General features: G+C 38.6%; 1 protein-coding gene across 8 annotated transcripts in view; it reads left to right on the forward strand.

The window, feature by feature from the left end:
* LOC145689111 (tudor domain-containing protein 1-like) overlaps nt 1-19,686 on the forward strand; it is a 187,921-nt gene that overhangs the window by 93,052 nt on the left and 75,183 nt on the right. For 7 of the 8 annotated variants that reach the window (XM_081763241.1, XM_081763249.1, XM_081763257.1 and 4 more), the window contains 3 exons: nt 10,235-10,324; nt 14,655-14,782; nt 16,897-17,097. In XM_081763241.1, the coding sequence (XP_081619367.1) occupies nt 10,235-10,324; nt 14,655-14,782; nt 16,897-17,097 (419 nt within the window). The remainder of the gene's footprint in view (nt 1-10,234; nt 10,325-14,654; nt 14,783-16,896; nt 17,098-19,686) is intronic. The other variant, XM_081763253.1, reaches the window with a different exon arrangement.

Consider the following 19,686-nt stretch of genomic DNA (forward strand, 5'->3'; position numbering starts at 1 on the left):
TGTGGCAATTGGTGTCTGATGCCTACCACTCTACTCTCCTACATGTGAACAGTGCTTTCCAGCTTCTAGCTGTTCGTTCTTCTTAAGACAACCTGTTACGGTTTGCTGTGTCTATCTTACGCGCCATGACACATTTACTGCTGTTGATCTTGAATTGATTGTACGCCAGCTTCCACCTCCTTTTCTGTTTGTGGGTGACTTTAACTCCTACCATGCATTGTGGGGCTCCCCTCGTACTGAGCCTCGAGGTCACGAGATTGCCAGTTTCCTGAATAACACTAACTCCTTGCTCCTAAATGATGGCAGTCCCACACATTTTACTACTGCTACTGGTACTTACTCCCATTTGGACCTCTCCATCTGTAGTCCTCAACTTGGTGGCCATCTTACTTGGCGTGTGCATGATGACCTGTGTGGCAGTGACCACTTCCCTATTCTTGTACACGGTCTTCCGCTCATCCCTTCCACTCCGTTCACTGGCTATAATCTACGTATAGCAGACTGGGGTCATTTTTCTGCAACTTTTCATTTCTCTTTAGACCCTAGTTATACTGTTGATGATCATTGTAACGCCTTTCAGCAGAGTATCCTGGCAGCTGCAGTCGAATCTATTCCTACTTATGGTGGTTCCCGGTGCAAACGCACCGTTCCCGGGTGGTCTGATGAGATTCGTAGTGCTATTGTGGCCCGGCGTCGAGCACTCCGTACATTTAATCCTGCTCCTACAGCCGATAATTTGGCTGAATTTCGTCGTCTTCGTGCTCGCGCCCGCTATCTCATTAAGCAAGCAAAACGTCATTTCTGGCGCACTTATGTTTCTTCTCTTACTGCCGGCAGCTCCATGACAAAGGTTTGGTCGCAGATTCGTCGTCTCCAGGGCCATGTTTCCACTGTTGCGGTCCCATCTCTTGTCATTGCTGGTGTTATGGTTACTGTTCAGGATAGAATCGCTGCAGAACTGGGACGTCATTTTGCTGATGTATCCAGTTCTACTCACTACTCAGCTGAATTTCTCACTCAGAAACACCGCATCGAATGTACACCACTTCAGTTCAAATCCCGAACGGTGGAACCTTACAATCTCCCTTTTACTCCTGCTGAACTTGCTGCGGTCTTGGCTTCTACGAAGGATACGGCATCTGATCCTGACGGCATCTGTTATGCTATGCTCAGGCACCTCCCTGATGATGGCAAACAACACCTACTTGAACTGTACAACCGTATCTGGCTTGAAAACTCCTTCCCTGCTGCCTGGCGTGAAGCCTTTATTCTTCCTATATTGAAGCCTGGCAAACCTGCTATTTCTAGTGGGAGCTACCGCCCAATCGCCTTGACAAGCTGTCTGTGTAAACTGTTGGGAGATGATGATGAACGCCCGCTTAGTCTGGTTTCTTGAACACCATGGCCTCATTACTAATCTTCAGTGCGGCTATCGGCGCTTCCGCTCTACTACTGATCATCTGGCGCATCTCGAAAGTGCAATTCAGGATGCCTTTCGTCATCAAGAACATCGGATAGCCATCTTCTTTGACCTTGAAAAGGCCTACGACACCGCTTGGCGATATGGCATTTTGCGGCAACTCCATCTCTGGGGCTTACGTGGCCACTTGGCTCTCTTCATCCAGAACTTTCTCCAACAACGTTCTTTTAGAGTCAAGCTTGGAACTACTCTTTCTGCTCCGTTTCCACAAGAGAATGGCGTTCCACAGGGTAGTGTGTTGAGTGTCACACTATTTGCTGTAGCTGTGAATAGTGTGATGTCGCAACTCTCTCCTACAGTTAATGGGTTGCTTTATGTGGACGACTTTACTATCTACTGTCGCTCACGTGACCTCCGTACTATTACTCGCCAGTTGCAGTTAGTGCTTACCCGTTTTCACCGCTGGTCTTCCACTACTGGTTTCTGCTTTTCTCCCACCAAAACACACTGTGTACACTTTTGTCGCGTACGTCACTGTGCTTACGATCCTGAACTGTTCCTTGGATGTTCTCGATTGTCCTATGTCGATCATGTTCGTTTTCTGGGCTTGGAGTTTGACCGCAGACTCACATGGGCTGCTCATGTTCGGGACCTGAAGTATCGCTGTCTGCGCTCCATGAACTTACTACGTATGGCGTCTCATCTTTCGTGGGGTGCTGACCGTGTAGTTATGCTGCGCTTATACCGTAGCCTCATCCGCTCACAATTGGATTATGGCTGTGTTGCCTATGGTTCTGCTCGTCCTTCCATCCTACGTCATCTGGATGCAGTTCATCATCTTGGCCTTCGTTTGGCGCTTTTCGAACCAGCCCTATTCCTAGTCTCTATGTTGAGGCTCATGAGCCATCTCTTTCCCACCGTCGAGACTGCTTGCTTCTGCGATATTACATTCATCTTCAAGCCTTACCTGCCCATCCTTCTGCCTTTGCACTTGAGGCTGGTGCTTGCTACGCCAGATATCAAGCACGACCCACTGCTACTCGGCCTTTTGGCATTCGTGCTCTAGACCTTGTGGCTTCATTAGGACTGGAAGTCCCTGCTATCTGTCCATTGGGCTTCCTTCCTATTCCTCCGTGGACTGTTCTTCCACCAGTTGTCAGTTTTCATTTACTGCAATTTAAGAAGTCTATCACCAGCAATCAACAATTTTGTCAGGAATTCTTTTCTTTTCTGCAGGCGTATCGTACCTACGCTATCTTCTACACAGATGGTTCGAAGCATGAAGATTTTGTAGGCTGTGCCTTCGTCACGGATGATCATAGCACTGGCTTAAAGCTCCATCCTACTTCCACTGTTTTCACTGCTGAATTGGTTGCTATCCTGGAGACCCTGCATTATATTCGTCGACGTCATCTTCGACAGGTTCTTGTCTGCTCTGGCTCCAGCAGCGCTTTATGTAGTCTCACCGACGTGTCAACTGCGCACCCTATCGTTCAACAAATTCTCCTCTCCTGCCATTCTTTACGTCTTGCAGGTTGTGACGTCCAATTTTATTGGGTGCCTGGCCATGCTGGTATTCCAGGTAATGAACATGCTGACCGTGTTGCCCGAGAAGCTGGCCTTACAGGCCCTGCCTCTCCGGCACCGCTCCCCAGCTCTGATATTCGTCCTATGATCGATCGTCTTCTTCTTCACCGCTGGCAGACACACTGGGATGAGCAGATTCACAATAAGCTGCATGCAGTGAAGCCCCGCCTTCGAGTCTGGTCGACGAGTTCCCGCTCATCTCGCCTGGAAGAGCGGACTTTAGCACGCCTTCGGATTGGACATAGTCATCTCACTCATGCACATCTCCTGCGACGTACGCCTCCACCTGTGTGTCGTGATTGTGGTCAGCCCCTGAGTATTAGTCACCTCTTAGTGGAATGTGTGCCTCTTGCTCCTGAGCGAGCTCGCCTTGGGTTACCAGCCGATCTGGCAATCTTGCTTGGAGACGATGAATCCATGATCCAGAAAGTTTTCACTTACTTGCAGCATCTGCATGTTCTGAATGCTCTGTGAGTGCATTTCACAAGTTTCTTTTAATTAATTTATTTCTGATTTTATCTCATCTTTCTTAGCTTTCATGATGATTTTATGCCTGTCATACATTTCCTTGCTTTTATTCTATTACTGCACTGTTATATTCCATACTAATTATGGCTTCCCTACGTGTGTTCACCTATTGCCGAGCTGCCCCGGCAGAGAAGACTAACATGTTTTTGTGTACTACCAAACCCTAGTATTTGTGTATTGAGTTTGCACATTTTCTAAATGCTATGACATTTTACTTCATCACTGCCCTGACACTTTAGCATGCTCCAGATACCTCTTTTATTTACTTATGTCTGTGCTAACATTTTTTTTTCTTCTTGGATACTTTTATTTTTTGCTGTCAAAGAAGGGTGCAAAAGACCCCGTTGTCGACGCGCCCACCCAAACCATTTCAATCAATCAATCAATTCTCCTCTGTCCATGGCACGTATTCCTGTATCGACCTGTCCATATGCAGTGCTAGTCTCTCGACCTCATTGCCATGGCGAGTGCATCCTAATCTTTGTGGCAGTGATCACTTTCCGTTGTTCGTCGAAGGTCTCTGTTGCCCGCAGCTTCCTCTCGGCCATTTCAATCTGAAGCATGCGGATTGCCTAGATTCCGTCAGCTTAGAGAATTCCATGGTCGTAATGATCTCCACGTAGCTACTGTAGCATAGGTTTATGAGAACACTGTTCTCAATGCTGCTGATGCTTCCATTCCAGAATACCATTACGACGCTTCCAACCACCAAGTTCCATGGTAGTCTGCAGAACTCCGTGAGGCTGTCCGGACTCGTTGGCGAGCTCTTGACAATTTTAATCAATATCCAACGAAAATCTCTGAGGCCGTATCACTGCAAAATTAAAATACCGCTAGTTTTACAGTAATTATGTGATATCTTCAAATAGATAAAAGATAATCGAAATATGAAACAAGAGCTCGCTAGACTATTATTTTACATGAGGTACCGTTATCACGAGTCACCTAGTAGCTTTCCGTTTGCAGCTATGTAGAAACGCGAAAATAAATACCGATTTTCTAAATGGCTGGAAATCGAAAGCAGATAAGGGATTCGTGATGTAACGGTATCTCATGTAAAATAATATTGTCTAGCGAGCTCTTGTTCCATTTTTCGATTATCTTTTATCTATTTGAAGATAGCACATAATTACTGTAACATTAACAGTATTTTAATTTCGACGTGATGGGGCCTCTTTAATTCGTATTGTGCGTACTCGGTATAAACGTCTTCTAAAAACTCGCTAAACACCAGTTGGAAAAACAGTTTCATCTCTGAGTAGTTGGAACACCCATGTCTGTGTGGCATTGGGTTCGCTCTCTTACTGGCCATAATTCTTTTCTTGATGTGTCTGCTTTATATGAGGATGGTGTCCTCAGTCTAACGCTTCAGAGATAGCTAATACTTTGGGTTACAACTTTTCGTCTGTCTGAGTCTGCACACTACCATCCAGCGTTTGCTCATTTTCTGCCACGGCTAGTGCGGAACCCATTAAACTTCGTGACGTCAACAGCGAGTACTATAAGGCCCGCTTCACGTTTGATTCTGCTCTCCGCGAATCGTCCAATACTGCTTCAGGATTTGATCGTATCTCGTATGATACGTTTCGCAACCTCCCCTGCGATACACAGTCTGGATTATTGGGCGTGTATAATGTCATCTGGTCACAGGGATTTTTTCTACCTCGGCGTCTGGCTTTGGTTCTTCCCATCTTAAAACCGGTGTAAATCACAACTAGGGCTATGAGCTACGAATCTATTGCTCTTGTGAGTTGCATCTGTAAGCTGTTTGAATGAATGGCTAATAAGGGTCGGGTATGGTATTTGGAATCTAATTCGCTCTTAAGCAAATATCAAAGTAGATTTAGCTCTCTCCGCTCCTCTAATGACAGTTTCGCTCTTCTTGAGGGGCAAATTTACGACGCCTTTCTCAAAGGCGAACATCTTGCGGCTCTACATTAGGGTGCATCGAATTTCCACTTTTTTTGAAATCAACTTACCCTTAGTGATATTTTTTTGCGAAATTGGATCCATATAACGTGTAAAAAATTGCAAGTCGATTGGTCAATATCTTTAGGTGCCACCAACGGCCGAAAAGTTTTAAATTTTGTTAAAAAAAAATAAATATTATTTAAAAAAATGTAAAATATGTACTTTTATGAAAAATGGTTATCCTATGTGGTGTTGTTCCTGTAAAATGTTTATATTTTACGTATAAAGAATTTCAGCTTGATGAGTCAAGTCATCCAGGTGCCACCAGTGGCTTAAAATATGGACAATTATGTCCCTACTTTTTTCATTCCTTAAAATTAAGTTGCGTTGTTTGTGATTCATCTGGATCGTTAATTAGATAAGAAAGATTTTGTTTTACATCTGCAGCTCTTTGCTTATTTCCAAACATTAATGATGGAAATAACCCAGAACTCACCATGAGGAGGTGGCTGCAGTTCGAGTTTCGCCCACCCTTATATACTAATGTTGCATATGGCAGTGCAAGTTCATATCGTTACTATTTTACCTCAAATTGTTTTTTTGTATTAAATTCTGGTATGTTTTTTTCTTGACTGTAGTGTTGCTAGGACAAATGTATGTCATGCTTCTTGCCCACATACCGCTGATGCCGCTTGTCACCAACTTCACCATTCTTTCTACAACGCGAGTGTGACAGGGTAAGGATGTAATAGATTCATCAGACATTGGAGCCGTGTTTACATTTTCTCTTAGCTTCTGCAGGCTCAAGCGTTTTGTCAGTGGTGGCTCCATCAGCGTGCATGCTGATCAATTAATCATATCAACATAGTTTGCCGCTTCTAAGTTGATTTCAGGGACGACGAATTCTCGTACCAGTACGCGATCACCAGGTAGGGTCGTTTGTCTTGCTTTTAGGACTCGCCTTCAGCCAAGCTCTCGTACTTTAGCATCTTGGTCAGTCAACATTAATAGAAATAGGTTCTCAGGATGGCCGTGCCACACATTTCTACGGATCACTGGATGAATTTTCCTGTATTTAGCTTCCATGCGGCGAGAGTCATGATAAGTTGCCACAAATGACGAGCTCCTTCTGCACACGATGGATTACGGATCACAGCAAACCAGAGTGGTACGTAGACCATCATGATGTACTGGACGATGGTTTCAAGTTCATTAGTGTGTTCTTTTGTTACTACGTACAAACGTAAAACTCGATTTGCTGTAGTTAGCCATCTGGCTTGATTAATTTTACCAGGCTTCATGTGAGCTAATCCAACGGGGCATTCTCCTGAAGAAGCCGCTTGACAGATATTCAGCAAATATTTTTGATGAGTACTTAATGAATCCTTAGTGAAGTTGAATTCCCAGTCTACTGGAACGGGCTGAAAACTCTGGAGTGGCAACTCTTCGCAGGTTGGAAGTGCTGATCCTATTGGTCCTCTAAATGTATTTGGTCCAGTAGACTTGCCGTCTATGAATTCAATCAAATGTCGAAATGGGAGCTCATTCGTGTGTATCATACAGACGATTCTCTAAAGGGGTTTGTTCAGGAAGACTTCAATATGTGCCATCGCACCGTTCTTCTGACCAGTGTTGGTAGTAGTACCGTGGCAACCCAAAATAACCAGATCTGATAGGGGGATATTTTGATGAACAAAGAACTTTGTGATGGCAACCCGTATGCTCTCTTCTCTTCCAGATAAAGTAGAGACGTGGCCAAGATAATTCGATCCTGGATCTTGTAGCAGTACGTAGTGATCTTTTTTCATTATTCGGTGGTTGATGCCGTCTTTAGTCTCAAGGGTGAGAATCTGATTCTTTCTTCCGGCGAAGTATAACGCTTTTACTTAGGTCGATTCAAGTGATGCACTGTCCTCTTCAACGATGGCGTTTCCTAATCATTTCTTCTCTCTCCGAATCTTGCTTTTGTCGATCACCTTCTGCTTATGAACTGGGGTAACCAGTCCGATATCTACCAAAAGCGACGAAGCGATAATTGCGGCCTTGCGGTCTGATATATTACATCTATATACTGCATTGGAGAATGTCGGTAACCTAACTTTCATTTGTTTAGAAGGGCTAATCTTATTTCTTTTACAGAAACTTGAAGTGGAATCTGACTCTTCTCCCGTTCATTTTGTAAAGGGACACTATCGTTTTGTCTTCCGGAACTACTAATTTCATTGGGCTTTGGTTGATTTTTCTGACCTCGATTTTTTTTTTTTTTGCAATAAATGTTTAACACGTTTCTGTGTCTCCTTTCTATCAAGTCCTGCCATACCCATTTGTCGGGTGGTTCTCTGGTCAATTAAAAATGAAACCTCCAATTTAGGCACTTTCTTCTCTCTCGCACAAGTGCAAGCAACCGGGTCGATGCATTTACAACAAGCGATATCAAACAAAGTTTTGCTGGCGAACTTCTGGAATTTTGCAACTTTGGAAGCAAAGGAAACGGGTTTGTCCTTGAACTTTTACAGCTGACGGACGTTTTTGTGATATGTATAATGTAAAATCAACGCTATAACCCGTTGCTCACTCAAAATAGCTGCACCGCTGATTGATGCATTTTCCCAAATTTGAATTACTTTCCTTGCCACTGAATGAGCTAGCACTTTAGCAGAGAGGTCCTTCTGAGATGCTCTACCCCATTTCGTGTTCTCTCTTTCCCACAATAATTGCTTAAGGATATCAGCGATTGTTGGAAGCTGACTAAAAATAAATTCCGCAGGAGATCCAATGACATTATGGACAAAGTTACTTACATTCAAACTTCTTTTTAGGTGACATCTTTACGGACACTTGATAGTTTATTCACCGAAACCAGTTTTGAACAGTTACACTTTTGTCAATGCAAGACCTCAAAAAACTTGTCGCACCATTGGAATGACGAACTGACACATTCAATGACTGCCGATAAGCACAAGTAGGACGCAATCCTTCAAAAACGCACACAAATGCACATGTATTTTCACTTAAACACAATCGGCAACGTAAACAGTTTCCACATCAAACACCAATTTTTCTGTCTAGAAAGAAACGCAAAATTACTCCTAATCTCATCTGCAGACACACTAACAGTGAGTCACTTTTTTTCTTTTCTCTCGATGCTACTCCCACTTTTAATTTTGCGACAAACTCCCCTTTGGGCGACTTCATTCTATGCAGTGCAGGTGTTTTTATCGAAAGGAGTTTTATCTACAAAAATAATCATTTATTTTTTCGCGCTACGAACATAAGCTGGACAACCACTGGTATGTGTCTTGTTTGATAACATTCATTCTACTATAAAGTCTTTTTTTAACCTTGATTACCCCATTTCTTACCTAATTAGCTGTTTATAAGAGACGAAAACTCGATTTTTTTTACAAAACACTGAATAAAATATCTTTTGGGGCCGTTTCGTCCAAATTTTAAGACTCTGGTGGCACCTGAAGGACTTGACCTATCAAGCTGAAATTTTTTCACGTACAATGTGTACATTTCTGCCAAAAATAGCTACTAAGGATAAAATGTTTTCGTAAAAGTAAATATGTATAATTTATTTTTAAAAAAATGTATTTTTAACAATTTTTTGAAACATTAGGCCCTTAGTGGCACCTAAAGAAATTAACTAATCGGCGTGCGATTTTCTATATGACATATAGAGACCATTTCGCAAAAAAATTTCACTAAGGGTAAGCTGATTTCAAATAAAGTGGTAATTCGATGCACCCTACTCTACATTCTTCGACTTACGGAAGGCGTATAATATCATTTGGTGTTACGTTGTATTAAAACTATTATATAGTTCGGCATATGGCTCAATTTGTCAATTTTCTTAATGAGCAACATTTCAGAGTGCGTGTGAGAACTAGTCTTTCCGAGCGCTTTGTCCAGGAAAATGGTCTTCTACAAGGCGGTGTCCGTAGTGTCACGTTGTTTCTTGTCGCCGTCAACTGTGTTCTTTACAGGTCCAGGCTCCTGTATGTAGTCTGCTTTATGTTGACGACTTTGTCATTTACTATCGTTCCCGACACCGCGGCATTAACAGACAGCTTCAGCTGACTGCATTGTCTTATTCATTGGTTGAACGGGACAGACAGGCTTTGAGTTTTCGCTACTAGACCAAGAGCGCATGACTGTTAGCCACCTCCGTTTGTTTGTTACTGTTCTGGTAACTGTTTACTTTTCATCACATTTTGGGATCCTGTGACAGAACAGAGGGCAAATAGATTTCCCTTGTAAGTAGATTCGAAAGACGTAAGGATCTAAGTTCAGCTTTTTGGACAGCTTGGGAAGGCAGTCACGATTTTTGTGATCAGAAGTGTACCGTCCTTCCTTCCCTCTAACCCCATTTACCTGTTATAAATGAGGAAAAGTAAGGTAAAACCTCATTCAGGATGGATGGCCCGACGAGTGTCCCTACAGGAAAACAAATCTGAAACCGATGCCACCAAAGGTTGAGGGCGTTAGCGACTACGCTGTGTAGGGCTATATTTTGCTTTTTCGTAAAATTTGTATCCAACCCGTAGTGCGAGAAACTTCTTAAAGGGGAATGAAATCTAGGAAAGATCAGTGATTGTAGTAGTTTTGATTTTTTTTTTTTCGCACGCGTCTCAAGGTTTGACAGAATTGATCATAATTGTGTGTTTAACTTAAGGTATACATTTGTAAATAATAAGTATAAACTTTCTGTAAATTGAGTTCTCCATCTTTTCGTATGAGAGAGAATGTTTTGCTAGTTAATACATCTATTCGTTTTCATTGCAGGCTGTGCGTATTAAGTTTGCTGATGGAACGCCTGAAGATTCACTAAAGCGACAAACTGACGAGTCCATTACGGTAAAACCCGTGAAAAGGGTAAGTGTGCTTGGAAAAAAGTAAACGAACTTTATTTATTGTATGAAATAAATAAAAAAGAATGCAAAAATTAGAAATAAAATGAAAACACTAACACACACACACACACGATATATATATATATATATATATATATATATATATATATATATTTATTTATTGATAACATCATATTAAATTTCTAAATTATATTAATGAGTTAGGAATTACTTTGGATCAGGCTTGTTTTGTTTTAAACAAATTTTATATACGTTTTAAACATTTTGTTTTAAACACGTGTACTTTTTAAGACTTGTTTTAAACATATTTTTATTTTATTTCATTTTTGTAAAAAAAAAAAAAAAAAAAAAAAATCTGCAGAGAAAGAAAATGGTCAAAAAGTGCTTCTCATTCAAAAGACTATTTTCTTCCCATGTGAATGTTTTGATTTCTCGCGGCTACAATAGGTCAATGTGGTGATCTACAATTTCTTTTGTCTCTTTTCTTTTCCCTTGTTTTTAACGTTTATTGTACTGTTTAAATGCTTATCAGTTAACTTGCGAGAAAGTGTCGTAGTCGAATGTTGGACTTCTTATAGAACTGATATTAAAAAGTAAATAAAAATTATCATGGAAACAAAAATAAAAATTATCATGGAAACAAGTTTTTGTGTTGTATTCAGAAAACAAAGAGTTCTTTGCTAAATTGTGCTTCTGAAATATTGCAGGCATTCGTTTAAATCAGTGTTGGTTGTCAGTCTTCATATATAAATCTTTAGAGAAAGAAAGAAAATCCGAAATGAAAGAAAGAAAAACTACATGACTTTGCTTATCAAAAGGTATTCTAAAACTGCCTTACTGTTCCCAAAATCTGAGATTCAGGGTGGTATTGGGGGCGGCTGCCTCCTGCCGCACTGATGCCCCTGTCTAACGGCTGTCATATGAAACTATCCTACGCCATTGTACGTGGTTTTAGTTACATTTATTTCGGACTCTTGACTGTAAAGATATTACGTTTTGAAACAGAATTCATTTCCTAAGTAAAACTGAACCTTATTGAAAATGGACTTGGATCCATTGTACTCTGAACGCCCCAAACATTACTTTTCTTCAATAAATTATTGGCTTGAAAAAAAGGAATCAATTACATATAGGCTTGCAGAAAATATTCTAAAGTTAACACAGCGCGAAGTGTGCTCCAAATATTACTTTTCGAAAATTTATTATTTTAAAATAATTTTATTAGCATCAGTGTTCTGAAATAGTAATCAAATTTTGCAACTAAAATCTCACCCGCCTCACAATACTTGAGTTTAGCCCCTAAGGACATAACGAGGAAACTTTCAGAAACAGAACTTTGAAATGACTTGTCTTAGGGCTAAAATAAACGCACAAGCATATTTCTGGTAAAATTCTAAAATTAAAACCTGTAAAATGACTCCCTTTGTATTTGAAATTTCGAATTGCAATCAAAGATGGCCGCCATGATGCTTGATAGCACCATCTGATGTGTCAGACCACTTTCAAGTTTCATCATTCTCCCTCAACCCGTTCTCAACACACAAGGATGGTGAGGACTTGTATTTCACTATCTATATTGATAGATGGTGTGAAATCTTCATAGTAGGTAGATTTTAAAATCTACCTAAAAAGCTTATTACAACCAAGAAAGTACTTATGAGAGTTATTGACAATAGGGGCTGTAATAAAAGGGAGTCGTGATATGAAAATTACTAATCTATAGATACTGAAATATTTTCAGAACTGTAGTCTTAACAGGGATAAACTAAATGAAAAGGTCTGTTATAAGCAGTGGTGCTATTCAGCCGGTTCCGATCGATTCACGAGAACCGATTGTTAAATAGTCCGAGTTCGCAGAACTATTTGTTATAACCAAACATAACAGTAAATTTTACCCAGTTATACCCAGGAACAGTAAATTTTAGTTTAACTATCTTTAGTTTTAGAAATTATCACAGCTAAAGGGTTATACATATGATTCCGAGAAACAAAGTATAAGCGATTTGTTTCTCAATTTCAAATGCTCAGATATCAAGAGTAAAAATTGGGATCACATGAGTGTAGTAATGAGGGTTATTTAGGTCTACGCATATTTGAAACTCATACACATTATCAACACTTGCCGATCCGTTGCTGGATTAAGGTCTTTCCAATACTTTTTGACAACCAGCTATGTTGGGTAATTTGTTTCCTAGATATTTGCAGTAGTATCTAATTTCGTCACACCACCTTGTATTAGAATGCTGTGTAGGTCTCTTCTTGTCACTTTTGGTATCTAGTAAAAAACTGCTTTTGTCTACCTTGTACGGTTTGTTTCCTAAGAAAGTTATATCTATTTATCAACCTACTCATCTACTCTCTCTTCTAAATATATATATAAAATAGAACCGGTTGTTAAAGATTTAGAATAACATCACTGATTGCTAGTAAAGAGTAAGAAATCTTAACAAATGAGTTATTACCCGATTTTGAAATACAGTGGAGTCTCGTTAATTCGTACTTGGATAATTCGAACAGAAGTCCATTCCCCTTGAAAACTGTATTGAAAACAATAGTAAAAAGTCGTGGATAAATCGAACTATTGAACCTATGATTTGGATAATTCGAAGTAAATACAGCTGAAAATTTTTAATGTTGGACAGATGTAAACAGAGAAATACAGTTTTAACGTGTTTTCAGTTATCCAGATGCAGCCATAGGGAAGAGTAATACAAAAGATAAATAGAAAATCTATGTAATGATAAAGATGAAGATGAGTTGGGGAAGAAGTAAAGATAGAGAACGTGTGCCAATCTCATCTTGTTTCAGAATTGGTTGAAAATTTAAGATGAATTATTGATAAAGTCAACCAAATGTTATTAATATCGTATTCCACGCAATACATGAAATTCAAGATTTATTGACCGTACAAAAACAATCAAATTTAAGCAAATGAGGTTTACGACTTCTTAAAAGTGAGAGCAGAATATTCAAATTGTTACTGGTGTTCAGTTATTTGGGCTAGTGTTGTACGTAAATATATTTTCCATTGTGCACGTAGTTTGAATTATGTGGAGTCAATGTCGTTTGTTTGCGGTATTCGATCACGCAAATAAGCTGCTTTAAAGGTAAAGTCTACACCATATGAATATGTTTTTGATGCACAGTACTTTGGTTTGTTTGTTTGTTATATATGTGAAAACGAATGTTGTTGGACAATTCGAATTTTGGATAATTCGAAGGTTTTTCGTGTCCCCTTGGACTTCGAATTAAAACAGTCCACTGTATATGTTTAAAATCATGTTTTAAACTGTTCAAAATGTTTAAAACATTTTAAACACCATCTTTTTCATGTTTCAAACACATGTTTTGTTCTTTTTAAACTTTTTTCCAACCCTGCTTTGGATTCGAAACTGTTGTTTCGTAGACATTTTCATGTTATAACATCTTAAGCGAAGATAATTTTAGCACTCATTAAATGGTTGTGTAGAAATTTTAAATCAATACATGCAAAGTTCTTTATTTTATGTAATGTACGGTCTCATTATTAATATGCAACTATTATTTGGAATAATGAATCCAAATATTTTGCAAGCTCCATTGATTCTGTTCAGAATTGTTTTCTTGTGTAGTTAAAATTTAAATTCAAACAATATGAGTTTAAGTGCTATACGCTTGGATTTAAGCTTATTAACCCTTAGTAATAGACACAATCTTTTCGATCTAAAATTCTCACATAATCTATTACATGCACGTTTTTATTTAGATGGTTTCCTTTTATTTAGAGTTCCTTATTGTAGAACCAGGAAATTTACCACTTTTCTTTGCACTAGACTTTTTCAAATCTGTGTTGAGAGAACTAATAAATTCTAATTTAGATTTGTTAGTCTTGTTCGGATGGGTGCCTTTAACATGGGCATATACTTTCTTTTATTTGTATCAATGTCTGTCTTTATATTGTAATGTCCAACGTGGTGTTGTGTGTAAACAACTCTTCACGCTAATGTTTACAAACACCACCATACGGTTTAGCAAGAGAACTCTACATACCAGATGGATTCAATATTATAAATATTAATTAAATATTAAATATTAATTTAATTTTCATGTTCATGCATATAATTTTACCGTATATACATGCAATTATTTTACATGTATTTTTTAAATTGCACTTCAATCACTTCTCTATATATGATACTATATGTTCGTTTTTCATCTTTATATTCATTTATCATGATGTATTTAGCATGTTCTTTTTTTGTGACTTTATACATAACTGTTTATTTTATAATTAAGATGCAATGTATGCACTATTGCTAATAAACTGCTTAAGAATTTTTATTCTATTACAGAATTCTGATGGCTCGTTAACAGTACATTTAAAAGGTTGTGTGTACCAACCTTCTCCATCTTCGTCGCCACAGAAAATTTTACCGATAGTTAATGGGGAAAAGTCACCACTGAAGCCAAGGCCAGAAAGGTATTATAATTTTACCATGTCGGGTATTAGATGAAAATTTTTCTACTTTAATTTTCCGGAGTATTTGTAGATCATAGCTTATTTGTGTTTTTCTTATTATAGTGTGAGTTTGTCGTAAATGTTGAATAATATCACTTCTTTATATATGATTAATAATAATAATAATAATATCCGTTATTCATTATTACAATTTTCTTTTTCCGAATACATACATACACTCATATCCATTTATCCATTGATAAATAAATATCTGTAAAATATAGTAATAAGATTAATATACGTCTAGAATTGGAGGAACGCTTCATATACTATTCTAATAGGCTAACGCGCTCACCTTTGGTGCGAACGGTCCCGGGTTCAGTTTCCAGTGGGAATACTAAGTCGAAAAGGTTGAACAGCTTTTTCAGACCAGCCATCCTGAAAGTCTTTTCCTAGATGTTTTTTATTCACACCAGACAAATTCCGGGATTGTACTTCACAGGTCCCAAGCTGCTTCCTTTCTTGTCCCCTTTCTTGGATATTGTGTTGCCGAGAGACGGCATCCCTCGTAAGTGGTGGGCGTAAGGCCATAGGTGCCTGTATTACTCAGAAATATGTAAAAGTAAATGAGATTCAACTTATTCTCATGAGTGATAACGTGTCTAGGAAATTACTTCGTCATGAATCAAGCAATCAGTAACTATATGAAGCAGCGACTGCTGCTTTAATGCCATGGAGTTAACTGCATCTTGCTGAAAATATGTACCTTGTAAATGTTTAAAGATGCTGGAAACTTCTGTTGAAGAATCCCCAAGATACACTGACCCTCCGATGGTTCTGTTCTTTGACGTAAGTTAAAAAAAAAGCGCAGTCGTCTTTCCTCTACTTCTATTGCGGTATGAAGAGAAAAAAATCTTCAAGATGTGTCCAATCCAATTGGCCTTCCTACGAAAAATGCTGGTTAAAAGTATCCTCTTCTCTTCTATCCATTTCAAAGCATTTTCGTTTGTTACACTATAAGCTCTCTAAATAATGCCCATATACGATTCTTTTTTCTGCCTTTTCCACAGCTTGGATAACAAAACAATAAATGTACCTCTGTTCATAGTAGTCTCTAATGAATGAATTGCTGGAATGTTGTTTTATTAGAAAACCTAAGTTTTCCATTGGTCTGTTCAAATTAGTGTAAGTTTGAGAATGCTACGCTATCCTTAATGTTTTTGTCATAGCTTTGGTTTCCGAGCAGGAATGTTTAATTTCAGGCTTCCATCAACCAGTCTATATCTAATCGTTATGTCACTGGGTTTTCTGAAAGTTTTATGGAATTTTCACTGATATTCTAGCGATTGAAAGTCACAAAACGTGTACTAAAGACGATCCCAGGTATGCAGCCTGTGAGAATCCATTACTACAGTGTGTTACAGCCAAACTATTAAATATGGCATAATCAACAGTGAATGGTGTAAATAATCACAAATTGAGGCTACAAACTGTACACAAGAACAGCGTACATGCGTTAACACCACGACATACCGCGAAGAGGAGCAAAACTGTACTTAGCTAGTAACCATCGGAAATTGGTTGCAATAATAGACGAAGCACGTCTACCTAAGCGACTGTGTTGAAAAAGGAGTGGCATAATAAAAAGACGTTAATCATCTTTATGCTGCTCACTTAACTGATTGTCCCGCAAGAAACCGTGATGAAAATTGAAATAATCACACATTTGTCAAATCTTATTTCCGTATCAACGGAGTTGACTAGTTGTAGAATGACAGGTGATTTTAACTGAGGACTTGTTCAGCAAACGTTGGAAGAGTTTGTGTTAATTGGCATATTATTATTATTATTATTATCTAGGTGCTTTTTTCATAATTTCCTTTTAAAAGAAATCAGGATTCAGTTAGAGCGGTAGCTTGAACGCAGTTACTTTCCTGTTCTTCAGTTGTCTGACTTCATAGGATTTTTTGTATCATAAGCGTGTAGCGAAAGTACTTTAGTATAATATATTAATATTTTAGTCTGTTTTACTATTTTCTAGTAAGTAATGCATATTTATGCAATATGAGTGTTAGTAAAATTTTATAATTACTGACTTTTTCAAATTACGAAATACTGACATTCAACTATACTAGTAGGTCCATTAAACTTCCTGCGTCTGTAATACAGTATGTGAAAAAGGATGAACCTATGCTATGTGCCTTCGCCGCTTTAGTGGATTCAGAAACCTTCACAGTCAGTGTGCTGGTAAATGATGTAATGGATGCATATAAACATCTTAATTCTGCCTCTTTTGCTGATGTATACAGCAATGCACCTGTTGATGAGAAATTCAAGTAAGTCTATTCCTGAATAAAATTAAGGTAAAATGGTAATTGTTTCTTGTTCTTTTATAAATAACATGTCTCTGAATAATGTGGAAAAAAAAATAATTCGTATAAAATAGTGTATTTGTGAAGTGGCTTGACAGAGGTGAAATTCAGAGGTCCTGCACATTTAGGTTTTGGAATTGAGCAATTAAGCTCAGTTTTTTTTAATGGAGGAGTCTCTTAAATAAATAGGAGTAAGGCTTACACTTTTCTGCGTATAACAAGATATTGATTCGGTATACGAAAATAGCTTACATTAGCACAAACCTTTTATATTTACTCATCTACGCTCTTTAAAGAAATAGTTAAATAAATAAATAAAAAAATAAGATTATCTTGTTACATAATTTTATGATGTGAGCATTGTTGAGAATTGTATCGATTTCACGTTAACCTAGATTGCGGCATGTAACCTTGAGATGGTAAAAGGTGACGAACTCCAACATAATCAGAATAATGTTAGTACAGTGTCACGCTATTATGTTCGGATCCTTTCAAAATTTTTGAATGGTGGCCAAGAGAAAAATTTCTTTTGGTCCGAGAAAGATATATAAGCCAGCCTTTCAATTTATGGGCGTGTCTGAGTAATCAGTATAAGTCTTATTTGTATATAAATGTATGTTTTAGTAGAGGAAGTTCTGTATTTGCCTGCATATAATAAGCAGTTTTGGTTCTTTTCAGAATAAGTTCAAAAGTAGAATGCGTTTTACACGCCGATACAGAGAATTGTATTATTTCAGTAAGTTTTTATATTTTTATTGCTTTTTACGAAGAGATGAAGATTGTCCCTTGAAATGTATCTAGTGAGCTTCTAATCACCTGTCGAAAGTTTTGGTACCCATCTCGTGAAAACCTTGCTCAGTCTCAGATGTAGGGGTATAATTCGATCAACGCTTGCAGTAGATAAGTCCCTGTCTCAGCAATCTCCCTGATGGTCATTCGCCGATCATTCATGACGACTTCATGAACTTTGTCAATGTTCTCCTGAGTTAGTGTTTTTCACGTGCCTTCCTGATCGAATATCTTCAATAGAGGTTCCTCCCTCTCAGATTCATCTGCTCAATTCTTCACTGTGGATATGAAGGAGCACTATCATCTAAAGTAGCAGCTACGTCGTCGTAGATCTCTTTCAGCTTTAAACCTTCATATGGAGATAACTCAATAACAACTCTCGCTTTCAGTTTTTCCATTTGGTCTCACTTTTCGCACTCTTCTGTCTTTCTGGGCAAGTAACAACAGAATAAAAGTCGATATTAATGTCAAATTTGGTGTGACATAGAAAGGTTTAATAAATACGGCCTAAAAGTATTACATGTCTAGTTACAATATTTCTTAGTTAGGCTTAGAATTCATGTAACAGCCATCGTATGTGGCAATGTGGATATAAATCATGGTGTTGTATTAATTTCAGTTGTTCCTGTAGCAAGAAAAGTGATATTTATGCTAATAAAAATGTCATTACTACAACGGAACAATTGCAGTATCATATTTGCAGTACTTCATTGTATCTCTATCCTACCTTGCATTTTAATGCAAGAGCCAAATATTTGATTTAAGAGAAGACAGTATTTGTGTGAAGTTTAGCGTAGTTTATAACTTAACATCATGTAAAGAAAAAGGGACTGCTCCCCTCAAACCCACCCTTGCTTGAAAATGTCGCTTGAAAGGCAGGTAAAGTGTAATCTTCCAGAACCAAGTTTCTTTCCCTTTAATATTTGGACTCCGGATATAGTACATTATCCATATTTGATTTGATTTGATCTTATCATATCCTTTCAGCAGTGGTGCTATTCTAATTTTTAACAACCGGTTCTCTTTCTGTCTATATATATATGGCGTATTCCAGAAGTAAGGGCCGTCGACGTATAGTGAAATGGGGATAGGCTGGAACACAGTTTCAAGCATTCAACGCCAATGACAGAATATTGACGAAGCCACTCAATGGTTGTTTTGAGTCACTAGGAGTTTGGCAGTCGTGCAATGGTCGCGAGAATTGTCCCTCCCGCTAGTTGTGAAGTGCGCGGTGTGATAATTTGTTTTTAAAAGGAAATTCTGCTGCTGATATCCATCTGGAATTGTGCATAGTGTATGAACCTACAGTAATAAGTGCAGGGAAGGTTCGTAAATGTCGTCGCGAGTTTCAAAATGGTGGTGCATGATGAAGACCGGAGTGCAGGCCTAGTGTTCAGACGGATGACATCGTAGAGCAAGTGAACCAAAAACTGCGAAGTGATTGGCAATTGACAATCAGTGCTCTGGCTCATGACTTTCCCCACATTGCATGAACCACCATGTACAGGATTTTCACAGAAATGCTTGGATATCACAAGTTGAGTGCAAGGTGGATGCCGAAAATGCTAATGAACCAGCACAATGAGCAACGAATGTGCAGTGCCCGACAGTTTTTGGATCGCTATCGACAACAGATTTGTTTTCCTACGTTGTGACGGGCGACGAGACGTGGATCTCATACACCAACGCCGAATCCAAACAGTCCATGCAGTGGCGCTATTCAGGTTCCCTAAGCCAAAAAAGGTTTAAGCAGTCGTTGCACTC

The sequence above is a fragment of the Thermobia domestica genome, chromosome 1 (assembly GCF_964235325.1).
Source record: "Thermobia domestica chromosome 1, izTheDome1.hap1.1, whole genome shotgun sequence".
Lineage (NCBI taxonomy): Eukaryota > Metazoa > Arthropoda > Insecta > Zygentoma > Lepismatidae > Thermobia > Thermobia domestica.